This window comes from Antechinus flavipes, chromosome 6 (assembly GCF_016432865.1).
Source record: "Antechinus flavipes isolate AdamAnt ecotype Samford, QLD, Australia chromosome 6, AdamAnt_v2, whole genome shotgun sequence".
Classification (NCBI taxonomy): Eukaryota; Metazoa; Chordata; class Mammalia; order Dasyuromorphia; family Dasyuridae; genus Antechinus; species Antechinus flavipes.
In genome coordinates this window covers 105781394-105800829 of record NC_067403.1, presented here as the reverse complement: position 1 = coordinate 105800829, position 19436 = coordinate 105781394, and the positions used below count along the sequence as shown (strand labels likewise).

The 19436-nt window shown below is 35.3% G+C and overlaps 1 protein-coding gene across 2 annotated transcripts in view; it reads right to left on the bottom strand.

Annotated features, from left to right (window-relative positions):
• The window catches only part of GALNTL6 (polypeptide N-acetylgalactosaminyltransferase like 6), a 1500784-nt gene that overhangs the window by 92162 nt on the left and 1389186 nt on the right, over positions 1-19436 (bottom strand). Inside the window, exon 8 of one of the 2 annotated variants that reach the window (XM_051964041.1) lies at positions 10192-10299. The exons of the other annotated variant lie outside the window; for it this stretch is intronic. Within the exon in view, the coding sequence (XP_051820001.1) occupies positions 10192-10299 (108 nt within the window). The remainder of the gene's footprint in view (positions 1-10191; positions 10300-19436) is intronic. 2 annotated transcript variants of the gene reach the window in all.

The following is a 19436-nucleotide window of genomic DNA, read 5'->3' as shown; positions in this document are numbered from 1 at the left end:
GTTATATACATTACTGTCAAATGGTTTTCCCCAAAATGCTACTTTAATTCAGATATGTTGAGCTCAATGGTATTATAGCCATCATGTAAATCACCCTCCTCACTGACAAGGAAACTGAGCCTAGATTTCTACACTAAAATTTAATAATTCAATAGAAGCTAGATGCCAAGTTTCCTGACTCTTTTCAAGTACTTCCATTATATTGTCACCACTCTTCCCCCAAATTTTCAATGGTTTTCCATTGAAAAAAGTTTAAATCCAATTGTTTTACAAATAAAGACCTCCACAATATTTGTGTTCTGCATTTCCCATTAGCAACATTTCATTCCTTTACTTGCTGTTTCTCCTATTTTTTTTTTTTTTTTGTTCACCTTAAGCTTCATACCCTTGGCTTGTTCCATTATCTTGGCCTGGAAGAGTCTGCTACTCCATTCTGCTAATTCAAGTTCATCCTACCTTTTAATTTTTTCCGTGCAAGGCAATTTGGGTTAAGTGACTTTTTCAGGGTCACCCAACCTGTAAGTTTTAAGTGTCTGAGGTCACATTTGAACTCAGGTCCTCCTGACTCTAGGGTCAGTTCTCTATCTATTGTGCCATCTAGCTGCCCAAAATCCATTAAAAAATAATAATCTTTTATTTTCAAAATATATGCAAAGATAGTTTTCAACAAATGCCCTTGCAAAACTTAGTGTTCCAAATTTTTTCTCCCTTCCTTTCCCCATTCCCTCCCATAGACAGCAAGTAATCCAATATATATTCAACATGCGCAATTCTTCTATACATATTTCCACAATTATCATGATACAGAAGAAAAAATAAGACCAAAAAAGGAAAAAAAAATAGAAAGAACACAAAAAGCAAGTAAACAACAACAAAAATATTGAAAATACTATATTGTGATATACATTCAGTTTTTATATCTTCTCTCTGGATGCAGATAGCTCTCTCTACTACAAGTCCATTGGAATTGACCTGAATCACCTCATTGTTGAGCTCTATCCATCAGAATCTTCTTGTTGCCGTCTAAAACATTCTCCTGGTTCTACTCACTTCACTCAGTGTCAGCTGGTGTAAATCTCTCCAGGCCTCTGAAATTATCCTGCTGATCATTTCTAATAGAACAAATTCCATAACATTCATATACCATAACTTATTCAGCCATTCCCCAGTTGATGGGCATCCACTCAGTTTCCAGTTTCTTGCCACTACAAAAAGGGCTGCTACAAACATTTTTGCACATGTGACCCTTTTCCCTTTTTTAAGATCTCTTTGGGATATAAGCCCAGCAGAGACCTCGCTGACTCAAAGGGTATGCACAGCTTTATAGCCCTTTGGACATAGTTCCAAATTGTTCTCCAGAATGGCCCAACCTATTTTTTAAAGTTAATTTTTTCCATAACATTCTCCTCTATTACCAAAGCCTCATAGTGCTCTCTCTCTCTCCTATGGATTACGACAAATGATGAGGTAAGAAGAAACTGTGAATACTACAAATGGAGTCAAGAAGGTCTATATTTGAATCCTTCCTCAAACACTTATAGGTAGATACTTATAGCTAGTGAGTCACTTAAACTCTGACCCTCAATTCCCTATGTGTGAAATAAAGGGATTCAATTTATCTTGTAACATCCCTTCCATGGCTAAATCAAAGGTCCTGTAATATTCTTCATTTGGCATTTACCATTGTCTGCCCTGCACAAATTATTCCTATGTCATAGATTTGGGAGAGTTTTTGTTTTTGTTTTTGCTTTTTGTTGGAGGGAGATGTCCTGACAATAATTTCTTTGATGTAGAACACTACCCATGGGGAAGCTAGTAATGTAGATTAGTATCTTTACTGCAACTTCTCATCTAAGAAAGTGACTTGGGGCACTGAAAGGCTAAGTGATTTGCTCAACATAGCAAAGCCAGTGTCTAATATAATACCAGGATTTGAATCTTGCTTACTCAGACTAGACTTCTATCTATTATATCATGCTTCTTTTCCCATTATCTCTTATGAGAGCCACACTACAATTGATTTAAGACCTTCTCTAGAAATCAAAGAAATCTCTTTATTGGGTACCAAGGCAGATGGATTCCAATTTCTCCATTTATAAAGTACTCTGGACTTAATGTAAGAATAAACGAATAAAAGCAAAACTTTTTTAAAAAGGGAACATCAATGCTATTTGATATCCTATAATACATAGTATCTCTTATTGAGCCAGGGGATTTAATATGGACCCGCTTCTTATCTGGGTTTCTGCTAATTTCATTCCTTGACCTCTGTTGACTTCCCCAGCTTGCATAGCCCATAGCACCAGTCTCCGCTGGTATGGTCAGTTGTACATGGTTGGCTCACTGCCCCCGTTTGGCATGGCTGTTCATTCAAGATCTGCTTGTTATACTACCTTTTGCTGGCCAGGTCATTTTCCTGGAATGGTACCCCTTTTACCTGGGTTGCCCCTGCCATCTGGGCCATGTCCATAGACCTGGCTCATATATATGGTTCACTGTTAACAGAGCCATCTTCAAATTCAGTATCTTTGCCCCATGATACAGAACTATCTATAGTTCCACCCATACATACTAGGAGCTTGAGAATTTTCTTCCTGATTAGTGAAAACAAAGCTTTTTTTTTTTTTTTTTTTTTTTTTTTTGAGGGAGGAAATAGAGTGTGTGTGAAATTCTTGCACAAGATCCTATCAGACTAGGGAATTATTTTCCTTTTGAGACTGCCCTCCTTATATACAGCTCAGTTACTTTTGAAAATGTAGAGTGTTACTTAAAGTAGACTCATCATATATTCTCACAAAGAAAAGTAGCATCCCTTCTCAATATTCTAATGGAACTTTTCTTCTAAGCTTCTGGAGAATCAGTGCCTTTAGATCCAAGTTAGGATGACTACAGCCTTGATTCAGTCCCATATTCTTCTAACAACCCCACAATAGGATTCAATTCAATTCAATGAAACATGTATTAAGTATTGTGTACATTGTATTTTCTTTCCCCTACAAGACTTCTACTTTGTCTAGAGGCTGGCAAGACAGTTTATTCACATTAGACAATAGATGTACATAGTCAAATTCCCACAATAGGATTCAATTCAATTCAATGAAACATGTATTAAGTATTGTATACATTGTATTTTCTTTCCTTTCCAAGACTTCTACTTTTCCAGAGGCTGGCAAGACAGTTTGTTCACATTAGACAATAGATATACATAGTCAAATTCCTTATGATTGTCAGAGGAAAGTGTTGACTACTATAATATCCTGTAACTACTTGATGGGAGATGGAGTCACTAGTGGAGACCGAGGCTGGCATGTGTCAGTGTATATGTATATATGTAATCCAAAGCTATCAGAACCATGGAAAGGAGTTAGAAAACAATTTCCAAAATCGGATCCAGCTAGAGAAGAACAGTTAGAAACTGGGTCTCTGTGTTGGTGAAATGGAATGAATGGGACATGATTCTGAGAGGGTGGTTTGCAGAGTTGGGTCTAGTGTTTGACAAACCATCCCAATGTGGACTAGTTCTCAGAACTGTAGAATTGGAAAGTTGCAAGGACCCTTAGCGGTCATCTAGGCAAACCCCCATAGGCAAAAGGATTCCTGCTCTGATATTCCTGACAAGTGTCTGGCCAGCTTCTGCTCCAAGCGAGGGAAACCTCCTCACCTCTAGAGGCAGGAGTAGTTCATACCACATTTGTCAGCTCAAATTCTAGCTTGGTTTCCCTCTTACAAGGAACTAACTGATTTCATTAAAGTTTCCACTCCTTCTTCTTGGTAAGGATTCATATTCAATAGGGCCAAATGTAAAATTTTGCATTTGGATGTAAAAGGACAACTTTACAAGTTGTAGATTTGTTCAGGACAAAAGTATTTGAGTTTTAGTAGACTGCAAGCTCAGTATGTATCTTAGGGGACAAACTAAACAGAATAAAACTAATTTTTTCTCGATTGTAAAGAACTAAAAATACTTGAAGATATCGCTGATGATTCTCTTCTCTCCCTACTCTTAATATACTCATATACACCTATACATACCATGAATCTTCTTTAAGTTACATATGCCAAACACTTCCAATCCAATCCTCATAGAGTATGGATACAGGTCCCTTCACTATCCTGGTTGCCATAATCTGGGTACTCTGCAATAATGGGGTCCAGATCTGAACAAATACTACAGATGAGATCTGAATGCAGAGTACAATGAGATCTTCAGCTTCCTTTTCCTGGAAGCCAACTGCCTTTTCAGGTATCTGATGATCTCATTATCTTTTTTGAATACTATGGCACACTGCTAACTCATAATGAGCTTATACTTTACTAACATTCAAAGACTTTTATAAAAATATCTAATAATGTCACCCTCTTCTTGCCACTCTGTCCCTCACATGTAAAATTGGCTTTTTGCACCCATGTAAGATTTTACATTTATCCCTAATGTAATGGGCTGAGGTTTGAGTTGATATACTGAGGTCCCAAGCACGTGAGGCTAAATAGTAATTGGACCATACTCTATTAATATATATGCTTGGAGAAAGGATGGCCCCCGCCCACTCTTTGTGCAAGTCCTGATGTGTTGTATAGGAAATGACGTTTTTGGTGGGTGGAGGCAAGGGATTGGAAAGGGAAGCGGAAAGAGAGACTGCTGGCTGGCTTCCTGTCCCAGCTGCCCATATTGCTATCACAATCCCCCTCCACCTCAAAAAGAATAAAGATTGAAGATTTTTTTCCTTAATCTGAATTCCTGACTCCGGCTGATTTTAAATATGCGGTCATCACACCCTAATCAATTCCATCTTATTAGATTCTATTCAATGTTCTAGAGCAAACTCAAATAGAATTAAGAGCCACTAAACTGTACACAAGGATTCTTCTGGGTCACATGTTAATATTTCTTCAATCATTTTACTTGTGTCCAACTCTTGTGACCACATTTGGGGGTTCCTTGGCAAAGATACTGGAGAGCTGCCATTTCCTCCTCCAGTACACTTTACAGATGAAGAACTGAGGCAAACATGGTAAAATGACTTACCTAGGATCATACAGTTAGTATCTGGAATTGAACTCAGGTTTTCCTGACACCAGGCCCAGTGATCTATGCACTGTGCTACTTCAGTAGGTACTTACTAAGTGTTTTTTTAATTGACTGCCTAATATATTTTAGTATCATAATTTATCATTTTCTACTGTTTCCTAAGTCAGCTAGGTTGTTTGGCAGATATAGTGCTGGGTCTGTATCAAAAAGACTCATCTTCCTAAGTTCAAATCCAATTTCAGACATTTTCTAGCTGTGAGACCCTAAGAAAATCATTTTATTATCTTTCAATGTCAGCTTTCTTCTTTGTAAACCTACCCACCAGGGTTGTTATGAGGATCAAATGAGAAAAAATATGTAAAATATTAAGCTAATCCTAAATCTTTGCATAAATGCTATCAAATAAAAGTACAACCCCCCCCACCATATATCAATGCTTTATAGTTTAAAAAGGTGTTTTATATACATTATTTCATTTGATTCTTGAAGTAGAACTTTGAGAAGGATTGTGTAAGTCTTATTATATCTATTTTCAGAATCATAGGATTATAGAATTTCAGAGTTAGGAGGGAATTTAAAGGGTATACATTTCAATATATCTGAACTAAATTCCCTTTAAAACATTTTTAAACTCCTTGAGGATTTCTAGTTTTGAATCACACCCTCTTGCCCAAGACAGCCATTGTTATTTAAAAAAAAAATTCTCTCCCCCCCCCCCAATCCCTGTCCCCAAACCAACCTCCTTCATTGAGGCTGCTTTTATTCAGGATAGATGCTTGATGGCCTTTGGGGTTGATTGGGTAACTGTTTCTGGGCACTTATCTCTCTCCCTTATTGTACAACTTTGTTTTTCTGGACCTTCCTCCCTAAGTATTATTTTACTGTTTCATTTCAATTTCTATTGTTCCTATACCCCAACCCACACCTTGGGGTAGTACTTCATTCTCAACCTATTTATAGAAATTGATCTTTGTCCTTTTTTAAAATTTAATTCTTTTTTGTCAGCTCTTATGATTAGGAGGATTTTCCTTACATCCAATAATTATGTGAGATTTTGCATTATTCTTCCTAATTCTCCCTTCTAGGACCAAATTTAAGGAGTCTAATTTTCCTATAAAATAACCCTTTAAATTCTTGAAGACAGCTATTCTGTCCTTCTGAGTTATTTTTTCTCTGTTGTTTTGCAGATCAAGAAACTTAGACTCAGATAAATAAAACAATTTGCCCCAGGGCTTAAACTTGGTAAATAGCAGCCCAGGGATTTGGAGGCCATTTGTCCCACTTCATGTGGGAGCTCTCCTTCTTTGTAAAAGTCAGTACAAAACAATATTCAAAATATTTATATAAAACTATGGCATCTTCATTCACTGGAATGAATGGAGCCTAACTACATATAGTCAGCCAAGGGATATGGTCCTGCATTTGTGTCTTTTCTAAAGACTTTCTACTATGTTTGAGGTCTGAATAATGATATAAAGTATTGCAGAGAATTTAAAAAAGAAAAGTCCCTTAAAATATCACTACCATTTTTCATTTTAATATACTTTTTATTAAAAAGATTCATGATTCATAAAGTATTCCCTAGAGCGACAGGTGAGCTTCAATATTTATGATTCTCTGATTGCTTTAGCATTTTTGAAAATAAAAATGAGCCCCCAAGTAAAATTTAAATGGGAAAGATTAAAATTCAGGATTATGGACTTTTTTCCATTTGAATAAATACTGACTTTTTTTTTTTGCCTGAGAGTTAGAGTTGTCAGCCCTAATTTCCTGTCACTTGATGGTATTTGAAAAATTCTTAATTCTTCCCTCAAGAATAAAAATAAAACATTTTAATTTCTTAAAAATCAACCACTTAGAATTACTGGATGTTTCATGCTATGTTCCAAGGTCTTTAACCACATCTCACATTCTCTGATCTCTGACCCCTGATCTGACCTTGCAAATACATTATTTTGGTTAAAATGGGAACAAGGTGAGAATGCTCTTGGAGTAGCACAGAACTATAATCACTTCTGGAAAAAAGAGCTCAGAGAACATATTCATATGTATGCATATGTATATGCATAGACATGAGCATATATGTATGTGTGTATAAATCTAGCATCACTTTATCAACCACGGAATGATATCATCTTTAAAAAATGTTTTTAGCAATTTTCTTTCAGTGATGTTCTATAAAAAATGTTCAGCCATTTTTTCAGGTGTATCTGATTCTTTGTGATCCCATTTGGGGATTTCTTGGCGAGGATTTTTTACTCATTTATAGATGAAGTATTCAGGCAAAACAGGGTTAAGTGACTTGCCTAGATGATACAGCCAGTAAGTGTCTGAGGCCAGCCTTGAACTCAAGAAGATGAGTTTTCCTAACTCCAGACTCTGCACTCTATCCACTGTGCCACTTAGCTGCTCCAATTCAACCATAATGATATCTTATAAATATGGGAGCCTGGCACATATTCAAATCCAATTTCATCTTGGAGGGAGGTCATCTTGGAGTCAGGAATATCTAGGTTCCTGCCCTTTTTTTTGAAGGCTGTAGGGCTTGGGACAGGTAACTTAAACCCTTAAGATTCAAGACAACTCTATGACTTTAAAATTACAGAGATGGTAGGTATTGACATGCCTTACTGGCATGTTTGCACTCTGCAAACCACAATTCTAGTCCACATTCCTATTTTTTTCTCTTCTTTCTCCCACCTCAACCTATCTCATCTAACTCATTGCATGTTGAGCATTGTTTGTTAATAGTGATTTATATACAACATAACATTCTGCTAATGAGTGAAGCAGTTTTTTTCTGTCAGAGGACTAATACTACTGCTTCCAATCTTGTCGTGTTTTGTGTTTCCAAAATCAAAACATGAAAAACTACAAAAACAGCAATAATACAACCACTAGAATAATGTGACTGATCAAATACTGAAAGATTGGTAACCCTACCTATATGATATTCATAAGACTGTACTCTGAATTTTTTATTGTGAGTTCTGATGCAGTGAAGAGGGGTCACTGATTCAGTTAAAAAGGTAAATATTGGCAAGAAATTTATCACAAAGAAGGTGAATAAGAAAAAGCATACTATTAATGACATTTTATGATTAAGTTCTTCCTGGAAAAATTTTCACTTCCAATGACCATTTAAAATGCACAGAACTTTTATACTCCATTAAATTTTGATAAATTGTAATAATAGAATTTATGATTTCTATGTGTATCTTTCCCTGAGGCATCTATGTTTATTTGAAGAGAAATGCCTAGAATTTACAGATGAAAAATTACGTGGATGAAGAGTATAGATCGTGATGTCATTAGATGAGTAGCCATTGAGTTAACCCATTAGTAACTAAATCTTGCGTAGACCAATGTAGATAGACAATGATCTCAGAAGTGAATAAGACAGTGGGTTGGGGTAGAGGTGGGAAACTGCATAGTGTCTGCAATGGTATTAAGCTACTTCTTAACATAAAAGTCCATCTTTAAAAAATGTTTTTAACAATTTTCTTTCAGTGATGTTCTATAGCTGTAAATTACTGGACATCCTGTCTTAAGAAAAATAGAAATTTCAGGAGACCTAAAGGCTAATAGAGACACTATAACGGGTATAAAGGAATTGCAGCATATTTCCAACAATGAAAGCCCATACTAAGAGATATGAAAGATATAATATAACTGAATTAGAGTTGACAGGGAGGAAATAAGCTCTGATAACTTAAGTGATTTACTCAAAGTCAGTCAGAGTGAGTATCTGAGGTAGGGTATAGATCCTCATGCTCTGATTCAAATCCAGCATTTGTTCTATTATGTCATGTCATCAGCATCATTATGGACCCACAAGTAAGAAAGTATAAGTTATTCACGTAGGCAGAATGAGGGATAACAGATGGACAGTCAATGCTATACTGGTATCCATTAAATATTAAAAGGTCATTTTCCTAAATAGACCTCATTTTCCTTATCTGCATGAGGCGGTCTCTTAAGTCCATTATAGTTCTAGATTTATGAACTTGGGGTAGGGATTTAAAAAAGGAAGCATTAAAGAACTAAGACTCAGTGAGGCTGTTACTCAGTGATCCTGTCTGGGAGTTGAGACTTCAAGAAAGTCTATCTCATCAACTTGATGGTGTCAAAACTGTATTGCTCTTTGCAATTCTCTTGTATAGTGGAGAAAAAGGCAGGAGTTCTAGAGTGCCTGATATCCCTGGTGCCAGACTAGGATGCCCCTAGCTCTTATAAAGTCAGTGTTGCCTTAATTATGCCTGAAAGCAGTCTTTGATAAGACAAGAAATGTCTTGGGAGGGTTCTAGGAGAGACCCATGGATTGAACTTGTGTTCCCAGGTCTGAATTCAGAGCAAAGACAGTGAATAGCAATCTCAGCATCAGATCATGACTTCATTCCTTCCTCTTTGGTTTGAATGACACAAGTTCTTAACCACTCTTTTCTTCTAAAGGAAATCTGGTATTATCACTTCTGAACAGTATCAAGAATATTTTACACCAGCATAAAACAGTACACAGCCACAATCAAGTAGAAGGACATATGGAAGGCATTTTGGGGAAAATTAGAAGAATGTGAAAATCTTAGGGGGATGGTCACAATTATTGTGATCTCAGCTTTGACATCTAAAATACTTTTATTATTTGCATACAATTCCTGAATCAAAAAAGTATATGTCTTTGAGGTGAGAAAAATAGCTCAATAAAGGTAGAATCTTTTAAAAATGGAGACAGTGCTAATCCCTTAGAAAAAAAGGCAGTCTGAAAATTATGACACACACACAAAAAAAAGGGTTCAATCCCCAAGGCAATAGGAGAAGGTTTGTTTTTATGTCCTACTGGCTTTCTAAAGAAGACTTTTTTTCTGGTTCCCAATCCAACTTTCTGCCTATTCTGTCTACCATTCTTTAGGATCTTTAGTTTACTAAAATGTTTGTTGATAATTAAGGTATCATCTGATCAAACTGCCAGTGGTTATAGGGGATTTCTAAATCCTAAAAAGTCTTAATAGTCAAAAGAATACCAAACAGATAAAAGGGTTGATATTTTTAGTGGGCGATAAGGACTGCTACATTTCTATTCATATTACACATGTAGGTGGCTGCCTGCTTTCAAGGACAGCCCTAATTTCAATTCAAAACTGTTCTGGAACCCAGTTACTCACTCTTGCCAAGCTGGTCCCAGATGGAACTTTATAAGGGACGTACTTCCTGTAGATATGACCAACTCTAGAACATGGAACGTCAAACATTCCTCCTCCACACATCCAAACCTAAGGTGGGGAAAACAAAACAAAAAAACACCCAAAAGATAACAATGAATTTCAGAAGGGAAGATGGCCAATAAGAAATAGGATTTATGAAAAATCCAAAAGCATTCTGTCTCTACAACTACAAGCCTTTGGTGATATATGATTACTTGGAAAAAGGAAAGAGGGTTTTATACTAGATTCTATAAATACTGAAAAAAAGATATCAGGACTGGATTTAAATTCCTAATACAACAGATTACAAGACACTATCTAAACTCTCCCCCCTACCTCCCATATATTTGTTTTGATGTAAACAATTTAAAATAATTATAATAATAGCTATTGTTTACCTTGTCCTTGCACATAAATAATATATAAACATTGCCTCAAACTTTGAGATTATCTAAATTCTTTTGTGATGCTGCAATCTATTATAGTGGATACTCTATAAAGTCAAAAGTTATGTTTCTATAATGCTTTATTGTTAGAAAGTATTTTTCTATATTCATGTTTTCATTTTCTTATCATGACAGCCCTGTGAGATGCAAAATGCAAATATTGCTATTTCATTAAAAGAATCTAAGAGATTTGCCCAGGTCAAAAGCAATTCTCTTTTCCCTAACTATGCTACTGAATAATTTGCTGGGATTTACTAGTTTTTTGGTTATGCAGATGTTTTTTCTTTTAATGATATTTAATGTAACAAATTTCAAAGTAATAGATAATTGTCCACTCATAATTATAATTATATGTGAAAACAGAGAAATTCTAGGATAGTTGAAATAAGTTGTACAAATGAGCACATTAAAACTTAATATACTATCTTCAGAAGCATTCCATTTTTCAGTAAATAAGCCACTTTGAGGCATTTAAATATATCTTTCCTTAATCTGACATTAACTTACTTGTTTTTATGTCTCTATTATTATCTCAACCTGTAACTTCCTTCAGCTTCTGGGCCTTTCTTGCTCTAAGAAGGTCCTCTACAAGCCATCCCACCTCAACCCCTTCTCCCAGTGGTGATGTCCTCTTAGAACTTCCATTCTGTGACAGGGTCCAAACTGCTCTGCCTTATTTATTCCTTTCTTGGCTCTGATTGTGACATTCCGGGCTTCAAAATTATTTCTCTCTTCCCTCTCCTTTCAGCTAGCTCTCTTTTATGTATTATTTTCCCCGTTAGAAATTAAGCTCTTTGAGGGCAGAAAATATCTTTCATTTTGCTTATATTTGTATGAGTGCTTGGCACATAGTAAATGTTTAACAAATGCTTCCTTCCTTCCTTCCTTCCTTCCTTCCTTCCTTCCTTCCTTCCTTCCTTCCTTCCTTCCTTCCTTCCTTCCTTCCTTCCTTTGCCATTCATAAATGGCAAAATAGAAATTGCTGCTGAACATTCCCTAACTCTTCTTCAGATATTGCTATAATTGGAATGATGGAGTTGAGGTGATAAAAACATTTTCCTATAGAATCATTAACATCTCTGAAGCATTTTGAAGGCCTAGGACAACGGTTGCAGTCTTGACCTTTTCTCCAGTATTTAATGGACTCCACTGAATCTGGTTCTAATATGAATCCACCTGACCGAAAGCTGACCACTCTCTTACTAAAAAAAATCTTCTATGGCTCCCCATTTCTCCTTGAATTAATTTTAAATTCCTTAGGCTGACATTTTAGGTTCTTTAGGTTTTGATCCCAACCTACCTTTGGTTTTTCATCTCTGACTATTACACTACACAGACTGAACATTCCAACCAAACCCATTAATTCCCAGATGTCTCATGTTTTTTCTGATTTGTCACCTTTACTTTTGCTATTGCTTTAGTTTAGACTACTTTCTCTGCTTTTATCTGTCATCACCATCTTTTTATTCCATCATCTTTCTAACCTCAATGGCATATTTTTAACTCACCACTCTTTCAAACACCATGTATTAACCACTTGCCAAAGCCTGTCTTTCCACCTGCACAGCTCTGATGTATGTCACCTTTCTCCCATCTATATAGCCACTCCTCTAGGTGGGGCTCTCATCACTATTACAATCATCTTTTAATTGGTTTTCTTGCCTCAAGTGTCACCCTACTTCTATCCATCTTCCATATAGCTGCCCAACTTATTATTTTAAAGTGTAGATCTGACCACACCAATTTTTTACTCAATTAGCCCCAGTGCTTCCATGTTACTTTTGAGAGCAGTTGGGCTCTGTCATATAAAGCCCTTCACAATCTGCCCCAAAATATTTTTCCCATCCTTATTATAAATCATTCCTCTTCATGTATTATTGTGGTATTCTTACCATTCTTATAAATTTCATACTTGTAACTACCCTTTTACTCCCATCTCTGAGAATTTCCAGTTTTTTTCAATACTTACCTACAGTGGGACTTTCTACATCCTTCTAGGTGCTAACACTCACAATCTGTCACCTTGTTTCTATTTTGCATATATTTTAATATGAACCTCATCTTCCTAATACCCATCACATTGTCTGGCACACAGAAGGCATTAAATGCTTACTTATCGAATGACTGAAATTTTATCCTTTCTTCAAGAGCTAGCCTGAATACTATTTCCTTCTCGAATCCATAATAATAGCATTTCATATTTCTACAGTAATTTAAGTTTTATAAATTTATTTCTTTACAATGATTGATATTCCAGAGGGTATCGATACTATGACCCCTCAATTTGCAGGTTAGTAAACTGAGGCTCAAAGATCGAGTCATTTGCCCAAGTCACACAGCTAAAGTATATTATTGATGGGTTAAAATCCCGATTTCTTTGCTCTTTGCAGTATGCCATACTTTCTCTCATACCTTTTCAAATGTTCTTTCTCCTTCCTCTAAATCCTCTAAATCTTTGAAGTAGTTTTTGATAATGATTTATCATCTTAATATTAAATATTATTTAAATTTAATCTTAAACATCAATGTAACCATTAATCTGTCTTTGCAACTACTTACAGATAAATGAATTTTAATGCATAAAATGTAATCAGTCATTTCTTCTAAGTCTCCATCTCTGCTTGTCCATTCATTTTCATCACTTTTCTTTTCATATGGCCTTAATTAGCATGCACTCTTCATCTTTTAAAAAAATTTTCATTATTTTATAATGTCCTCATACTTACTGATATTAATTGCATTACATAGTACAGTAACACACCAAAATTTAGATAAGTAATTCCCTACTGGTGTATATTTAGATATCTTTGAGGATTTATTTTTTTCAATTAGAAATAATGCTTTTTTTTGTGGAAGGATAGCTTTTTTTTCCTTCTATTTGAGAATAATTTTATGATATTTTTAAGTCATGTAATTATTGGGATTATATTTTATTCACTCTTGTCTTTATGATAATTATCATATTTTTGGATAAATTCAATAATCCCACTTCTGCTAGATTGTAAACTCCATGAAGGTAAGGACTACATAGAATTCAATTCTAGGGACCCCCTGGAATGTCTAGCACAGGGTTTAATAGTCATACATTTGTTCTCCCATGCCCTCTAATGACAGTGACCTATTTGTTCTTCCTCTTACATTCATTCCAGCTCTAGTATCTTTGCTTTTCCTCTTGCTATTCCCAATACATGGTTATGTTCTTAGCTTCTATCTCGTAGCTTCCTTTACTTCTTTCAAGACATCAAATCTCTCCTTCTGCTGAAGACCTTTCTAGGTAACCATAGTTACTAGTGTTTTTCTAACTGAATATAATCCACTGAGATTATATTCCATATAATATTTAGATTCATATATTTTCTTGATTATTTATATGAAGCCTTCCTCATTATAATGTAGATGTGGATTTTCTTTATATTTGTACCTCTTAGCATAGTGTTTACCTTAAAGTAAAGGCTTAATAAATGCTCATTGACTTGACTTTAATTTGTTCAATAATTATTTGATGAAGTCGGAGTTAGTTGTTAAGTATGACATCTGGAACAAAGATTGAGCAGTCTAAACTTGTCAGAATCATTCAGGACATTTGCCACAAGTCATCATTCTCCAGGTTCTGTGAGTAACCTACTTGAGAATTACCACAGAATCCACTTGCCATAGTTAGTTCTATGAATGTGTATAGGCATTTCCAGGTAAGTATATAGAATACAGAGGTGAGAGATTAGGTTGACTGCTTAAAAAATTAAATTGAAACAGGCTATTAAAGATAATTTGGAAAAAATTCTAAATCTACTCTATAATTCAAACAGAAATGGTTTGAAAGCCATTTGCATGACAAATAGACTTGAACATCTATGAGTCAACCAAATGTATCTGGGGAGATAATTTATAGGTTTGGCAAAATTGCTTATAACCCTAGTGCTTAATCTGGCTAAGACCATTAATTATTAAGTGTATCGTTTCCTTCATAAGGAGTTGTTTTTGAAAATATCTGGGCCAACAACAAAAAGGGTGGAGAGCTTGTTTGAATCAATTCCAATGTCATCAGTTTGCGATTCACTGAAAGCATCCAGTATGCTAAATACAACAAAAAAGTGACACCCATTTCTGAATTAATCCAGGCTCATAAATGTTTCATTCCTTCATGGTACTAGATTTTCATTATTCAATGTGTATACAAGAAGGTTTGAGATCTGACATCCCACATGAAGTACCAGATGCTATTTCTTTGTCAGGGGGAATCTCAATGGAATTCAGTAGAATTGTTTTTGGCACTGCTGGGTTGTGGGGTGAATCTCTCCACACCACCCTATTCTAGTACCTCAGAATTATACCTTTCCATAGCTTTTAGCAAAGATAATACAAATGACCAATAGTCATGTGGCAAACTATAGTGTGGAGGATCTCAGAAAGTGGTGGACATAGTGGTATTATTTTTATTTTCTCTGGAAATTAATCTTAAACTCCTCTAAAAGCCCTTTAAGTTATAAGAAAAATCAGTTGACCTTTCCCCTATTCTCAAGGCCATCCTATTTTCAGGTATCATTCAGAAATCAGACATATCTGGAGAAATATTCCTAAGTCAACTTTTGGGCTAGAAAACTTTCATAAGATTCACAAAGACCTGTCTCATTTTCTGAGCTGCTTATAAGAGTTCTGAAAAACCTTCCTTGAGTTTTAGAGCACTAGCCTTAGACCCACAGATGAGGGGGTTAATTACTTAGGATACCTCCCGGTTCAAACCTAACATATAGCCATTAATCTGTCCTGAGCAGAAGAGAAATTACTGGTGGCTATCCAGTTTTTACAGTAGTTCAGAAGGGAAAATAAAATGGAAAGAGGAAGTTGAAACTGAATTCCCATATGGCAAATGATTAAAAATATTTGTCAGTTTCAAGATATGGAATGGCCAGCTTTATCATCATGGAACTCATAGACAGGACCAATAGAGGTCATGAAGTTTGTTAACTGCCTGAACATATGTACTGATTCAATGTCTACTTGTTAAAGTTGTGCTTTCCCTAGCTTATGTGAGAGCTGGTTTCAGTTATTTCCCTTCTTTCCCTTATTCCTTCCCTTTCCAATTATCTGAGGCTAAAGAAGCAGTAGCAAGTGGTTATTATATTTATTAGACCTGCCAATATAGTTTTGAACTTCTGATACTACTCTTAGGGACCAAAAAGGAATTCCTATGCTGTCTTCGAGATTCATGAGTGCAGATTTGAGACCAACAGTGTTTAAAAGGGATAGCAGTGATATTTATTTGAATCTAACAAATATTTGTCAAACGAGATAATATTTGTTAAAAGTATTTAGCACAGTGCCTGACATATAGTTGCTGAGTTGTATGACTCTATATGATCCCATTTGGAATTTTCTTGGCAAAGATACTGAAATGGTTTGCCATTTCCTTCTCCAACTCATTTTATAAATGAGGAAACTGAGGTAAATAGAATTAAATGACTTATGGGTCACACTGCCAGTTAATGTCTAAGGACAGATTTGAAATCTGGAAGATTAGACTACCTAGCTCCAGGTTTTAGCAGTTTGTCCACTGCAAATGCTATATAAATACTGATTAACTTCCCTTTATCTTATTATGCACCTACTATGTATTACAGTACTTTGGAAGGTGTTTGGGGGAAATACACAGTTTAGATAAAACACAACTTATCTTTATAAAGTTATATTCAAGTATGGTGGTATGTTATTATTATTTTATTTTTTTTTTGACCATAGCATACTACTATTTTTTGACAATCTTTTTGATGGGAAGAACATGATCATCTCTTTCCCCAGCCATCTGTCTCTTTGGAATCCTTTATACTTCCCCTCTTGCACAGTTTGTAGTTGGCAAGGAGTTGACAACAATATTGGAAGACTGAGGCATGCACATGAGACTGCTATTAGACTTCTGAATAATATACCTTTTGAGAACTATTACTGACCTAGCACTGAGCCTCCCTTATAAAGGTGAGGAAAGCTTGTGTGACCATGTTCCTTAAGGTTTACTGTACTCCCATCTCTCTATCTGAAAGAGAGCTCCAGATCCAGATCTGGTAGATCTTTTAGTAAACACCTGAGTGAACACGACCATCTAAGTCTTGTGTCTATCTGGTTTTGAAGAATATTTGGAGAAGGTCATACAAAAGAATTAAAGTTAAATAAATGCTCACTAGGGTAAAATCACACACACACACACACACACACACACACACACACACACACACACACACACCCCTCTTGGCAGTCTGATGAAGGCTAAAAGCCCCTTTTCAGAATCATGATTTTAAGTACTTAAAATAAAATACATAAGATTATAGAGTAAATATATTTATCCAGATGATAAAAAGAAAATAAAACATATTTCTGAATCTCAGGTTAAAAACTCTTTTTGTACTGTAATAAATAAATTCCTGGAATAGTCGGTTGGTTGTTGTCTTTCATTTTTGAAGAGTACAAAATATTGTATTAGAGTCAAATTATGGTGTGTCTAACTGTGTTTTTTCAAATCAATGTGAGTTTGGAATGCTATATCACAGATCAGACACAAATAATCCCGTGAATATTTGAGGTAGATTCTCTAAATTTGTGTATTTTGCATTTCTTTTGTGATACTTTAATTCAGCTTCACTCATAGAATACATCACCTTCTTTGATGCAGGTATGCCATGCCAGACAATCCTATGCCAACATCTCCCACGCCACGCAGTCATTTCAAAAGTTCTTCAGAGAGATTTTGAGAGTGTCCTTGTATGACTTCTTTTGAGTACTTGGGTTTGTGTGAGTTCTCCTTAGAATAGTCTTTTAGGCAAGTCTATGAATATTATTTATGGACCAAAGATATATGGTGCATCTGAAATACTTTGTGTTGATGGAATCACATTGATTAGTGATATGGACAGGTAGGATGTAGCATTCTCAACAGACCATCATCAATCAATGCTGAAATCATTTACCATTTACCTCAGGTTGTAGTCGATCCCTCTCTAGCCAAGTTTTCAACTGAAGAAAAGGAACTTCATAACAGTCATCTTAAAGACATAGATATTACATGGTATACATGTTTCAGCATGTGAGTAGTTATTCAACATAACCCCCTCTTTGGCTTTCTGTCCTGTGTGGTTCTTGTCCATGTCTTCTTGTAGATGATCCATGAGACGGTATTAGACATACTTGGAGTTTTCCTTTGGGTTTATTTTTATTTTTTGGCATAAATAACATATCATGGAGCACATGGATTGTCCTTCAGCTATATCTTACTCTCACTTTATGACCCAATCATCTCTTTTCAGGTATTTGATGGCATCCTTAATGTTTCTTTACCTGCACAGTTTGTAGTTAGCAAAATAAAGTCAGTCTCTTTATGTCCTCTTATACTATTCCACTGCCCTTTGGGTAATCCCCAACTTTAATTTTGTAGAGTTGGTGACATTTCAGAGCTCTCAGTCATAGGAGAACACCAGAAAACAGGAGAGATACAGGATATATAAGGCTGGCCTTGGAGCTAGGGGAAGCTGGGTTTAAATCTTGCTGCCACATTTTAGCTATATGATGCTGGCCAAGTCCAGTGTTTAACAGTGCCTGATACATAGTAGGTACTTTATAAATGCTTGATTTCTTAACTTTTCTGGCATTTTCTGGCAAGTTATAGATTAGTCTTAATGGAAGATACTACCATACTGATGAAATCACAGATAGGTAAAATCACATGTGAATAAATAATTTCAAAAAATTGAAAATGATTTCAATACTTTTCTAAAGAAATTTTTCTTTGATATTTTAAAGAGAGAAAGCATCTCTTAATAACTCATTATAGTATCTAGAAATTCTACTGCAAGGAAATTTTTCCTTATAGTTAACTCAAATCATGTCCCCTGAAATTTAATTTTCAAATTATTTTGTAACAGATTATATTCAGCTTGTGGGTAAAGAACCATTCGTATTCTTCAGGAAAATATACTTGAAAGGGGCTTCTTTTCTTTAGGTTAAGCAGTCAAGTATTCCTTAAACCTTCCCATATTTTAAGCTGTGAACTGGATCTGGTCCTTTAGGAAGCATCAGACCAATACAAAACGTGGTTCTGTTTCCTTTATGTATTTATGCAACAGCTCAATAAAGGGCTGTGTTGCTACAATGTCAGTTGGTGGTCAGTTTGTAACATCTTATGATTGAACATAACCGGTTTTCTACAACATCTCCGCTCTTATCACACTAATACAGCTTTTCCCTTGGTTTTCCTATCACAAGGATTTCCTTGATCTCCTGGCTTTTCAGTGACCATACTTTTTTTTAGTAGAAACAACCAAATCCTGGCACAGAAAGATAGGAATGTTTGGTTTATTGGGTGAAAACATGGGTCTCTAGAAGAGTATACCTACTGTTATGCTTGTCAAATACTGTGAATATTCTGAAAGATTATGTTCATATTTTTGACACACATTTCCTGACAGTACCATATGTTGATCTTCTGAAAGGAGAGTTGACTACAGTGTTGAAATATTTTAAAATATATTTCTTGATGAAATTTTAAACTTTACCAAAAAATAGCTTTCCTTTACATAACAGATATTTGCATAACATTAAAACTGATATATAAGCATACACACATATGCATATACATATAAATATGTATAAATATATATATATATATGTTCTCTCTCTCTATGTTATATATAATGTGTGTCCTATATATGTGTGTGTTCTCTTTATATGTGTCCTATATATATGTGTATCTGTGTTCTCTCTCTATGTGTTATATTT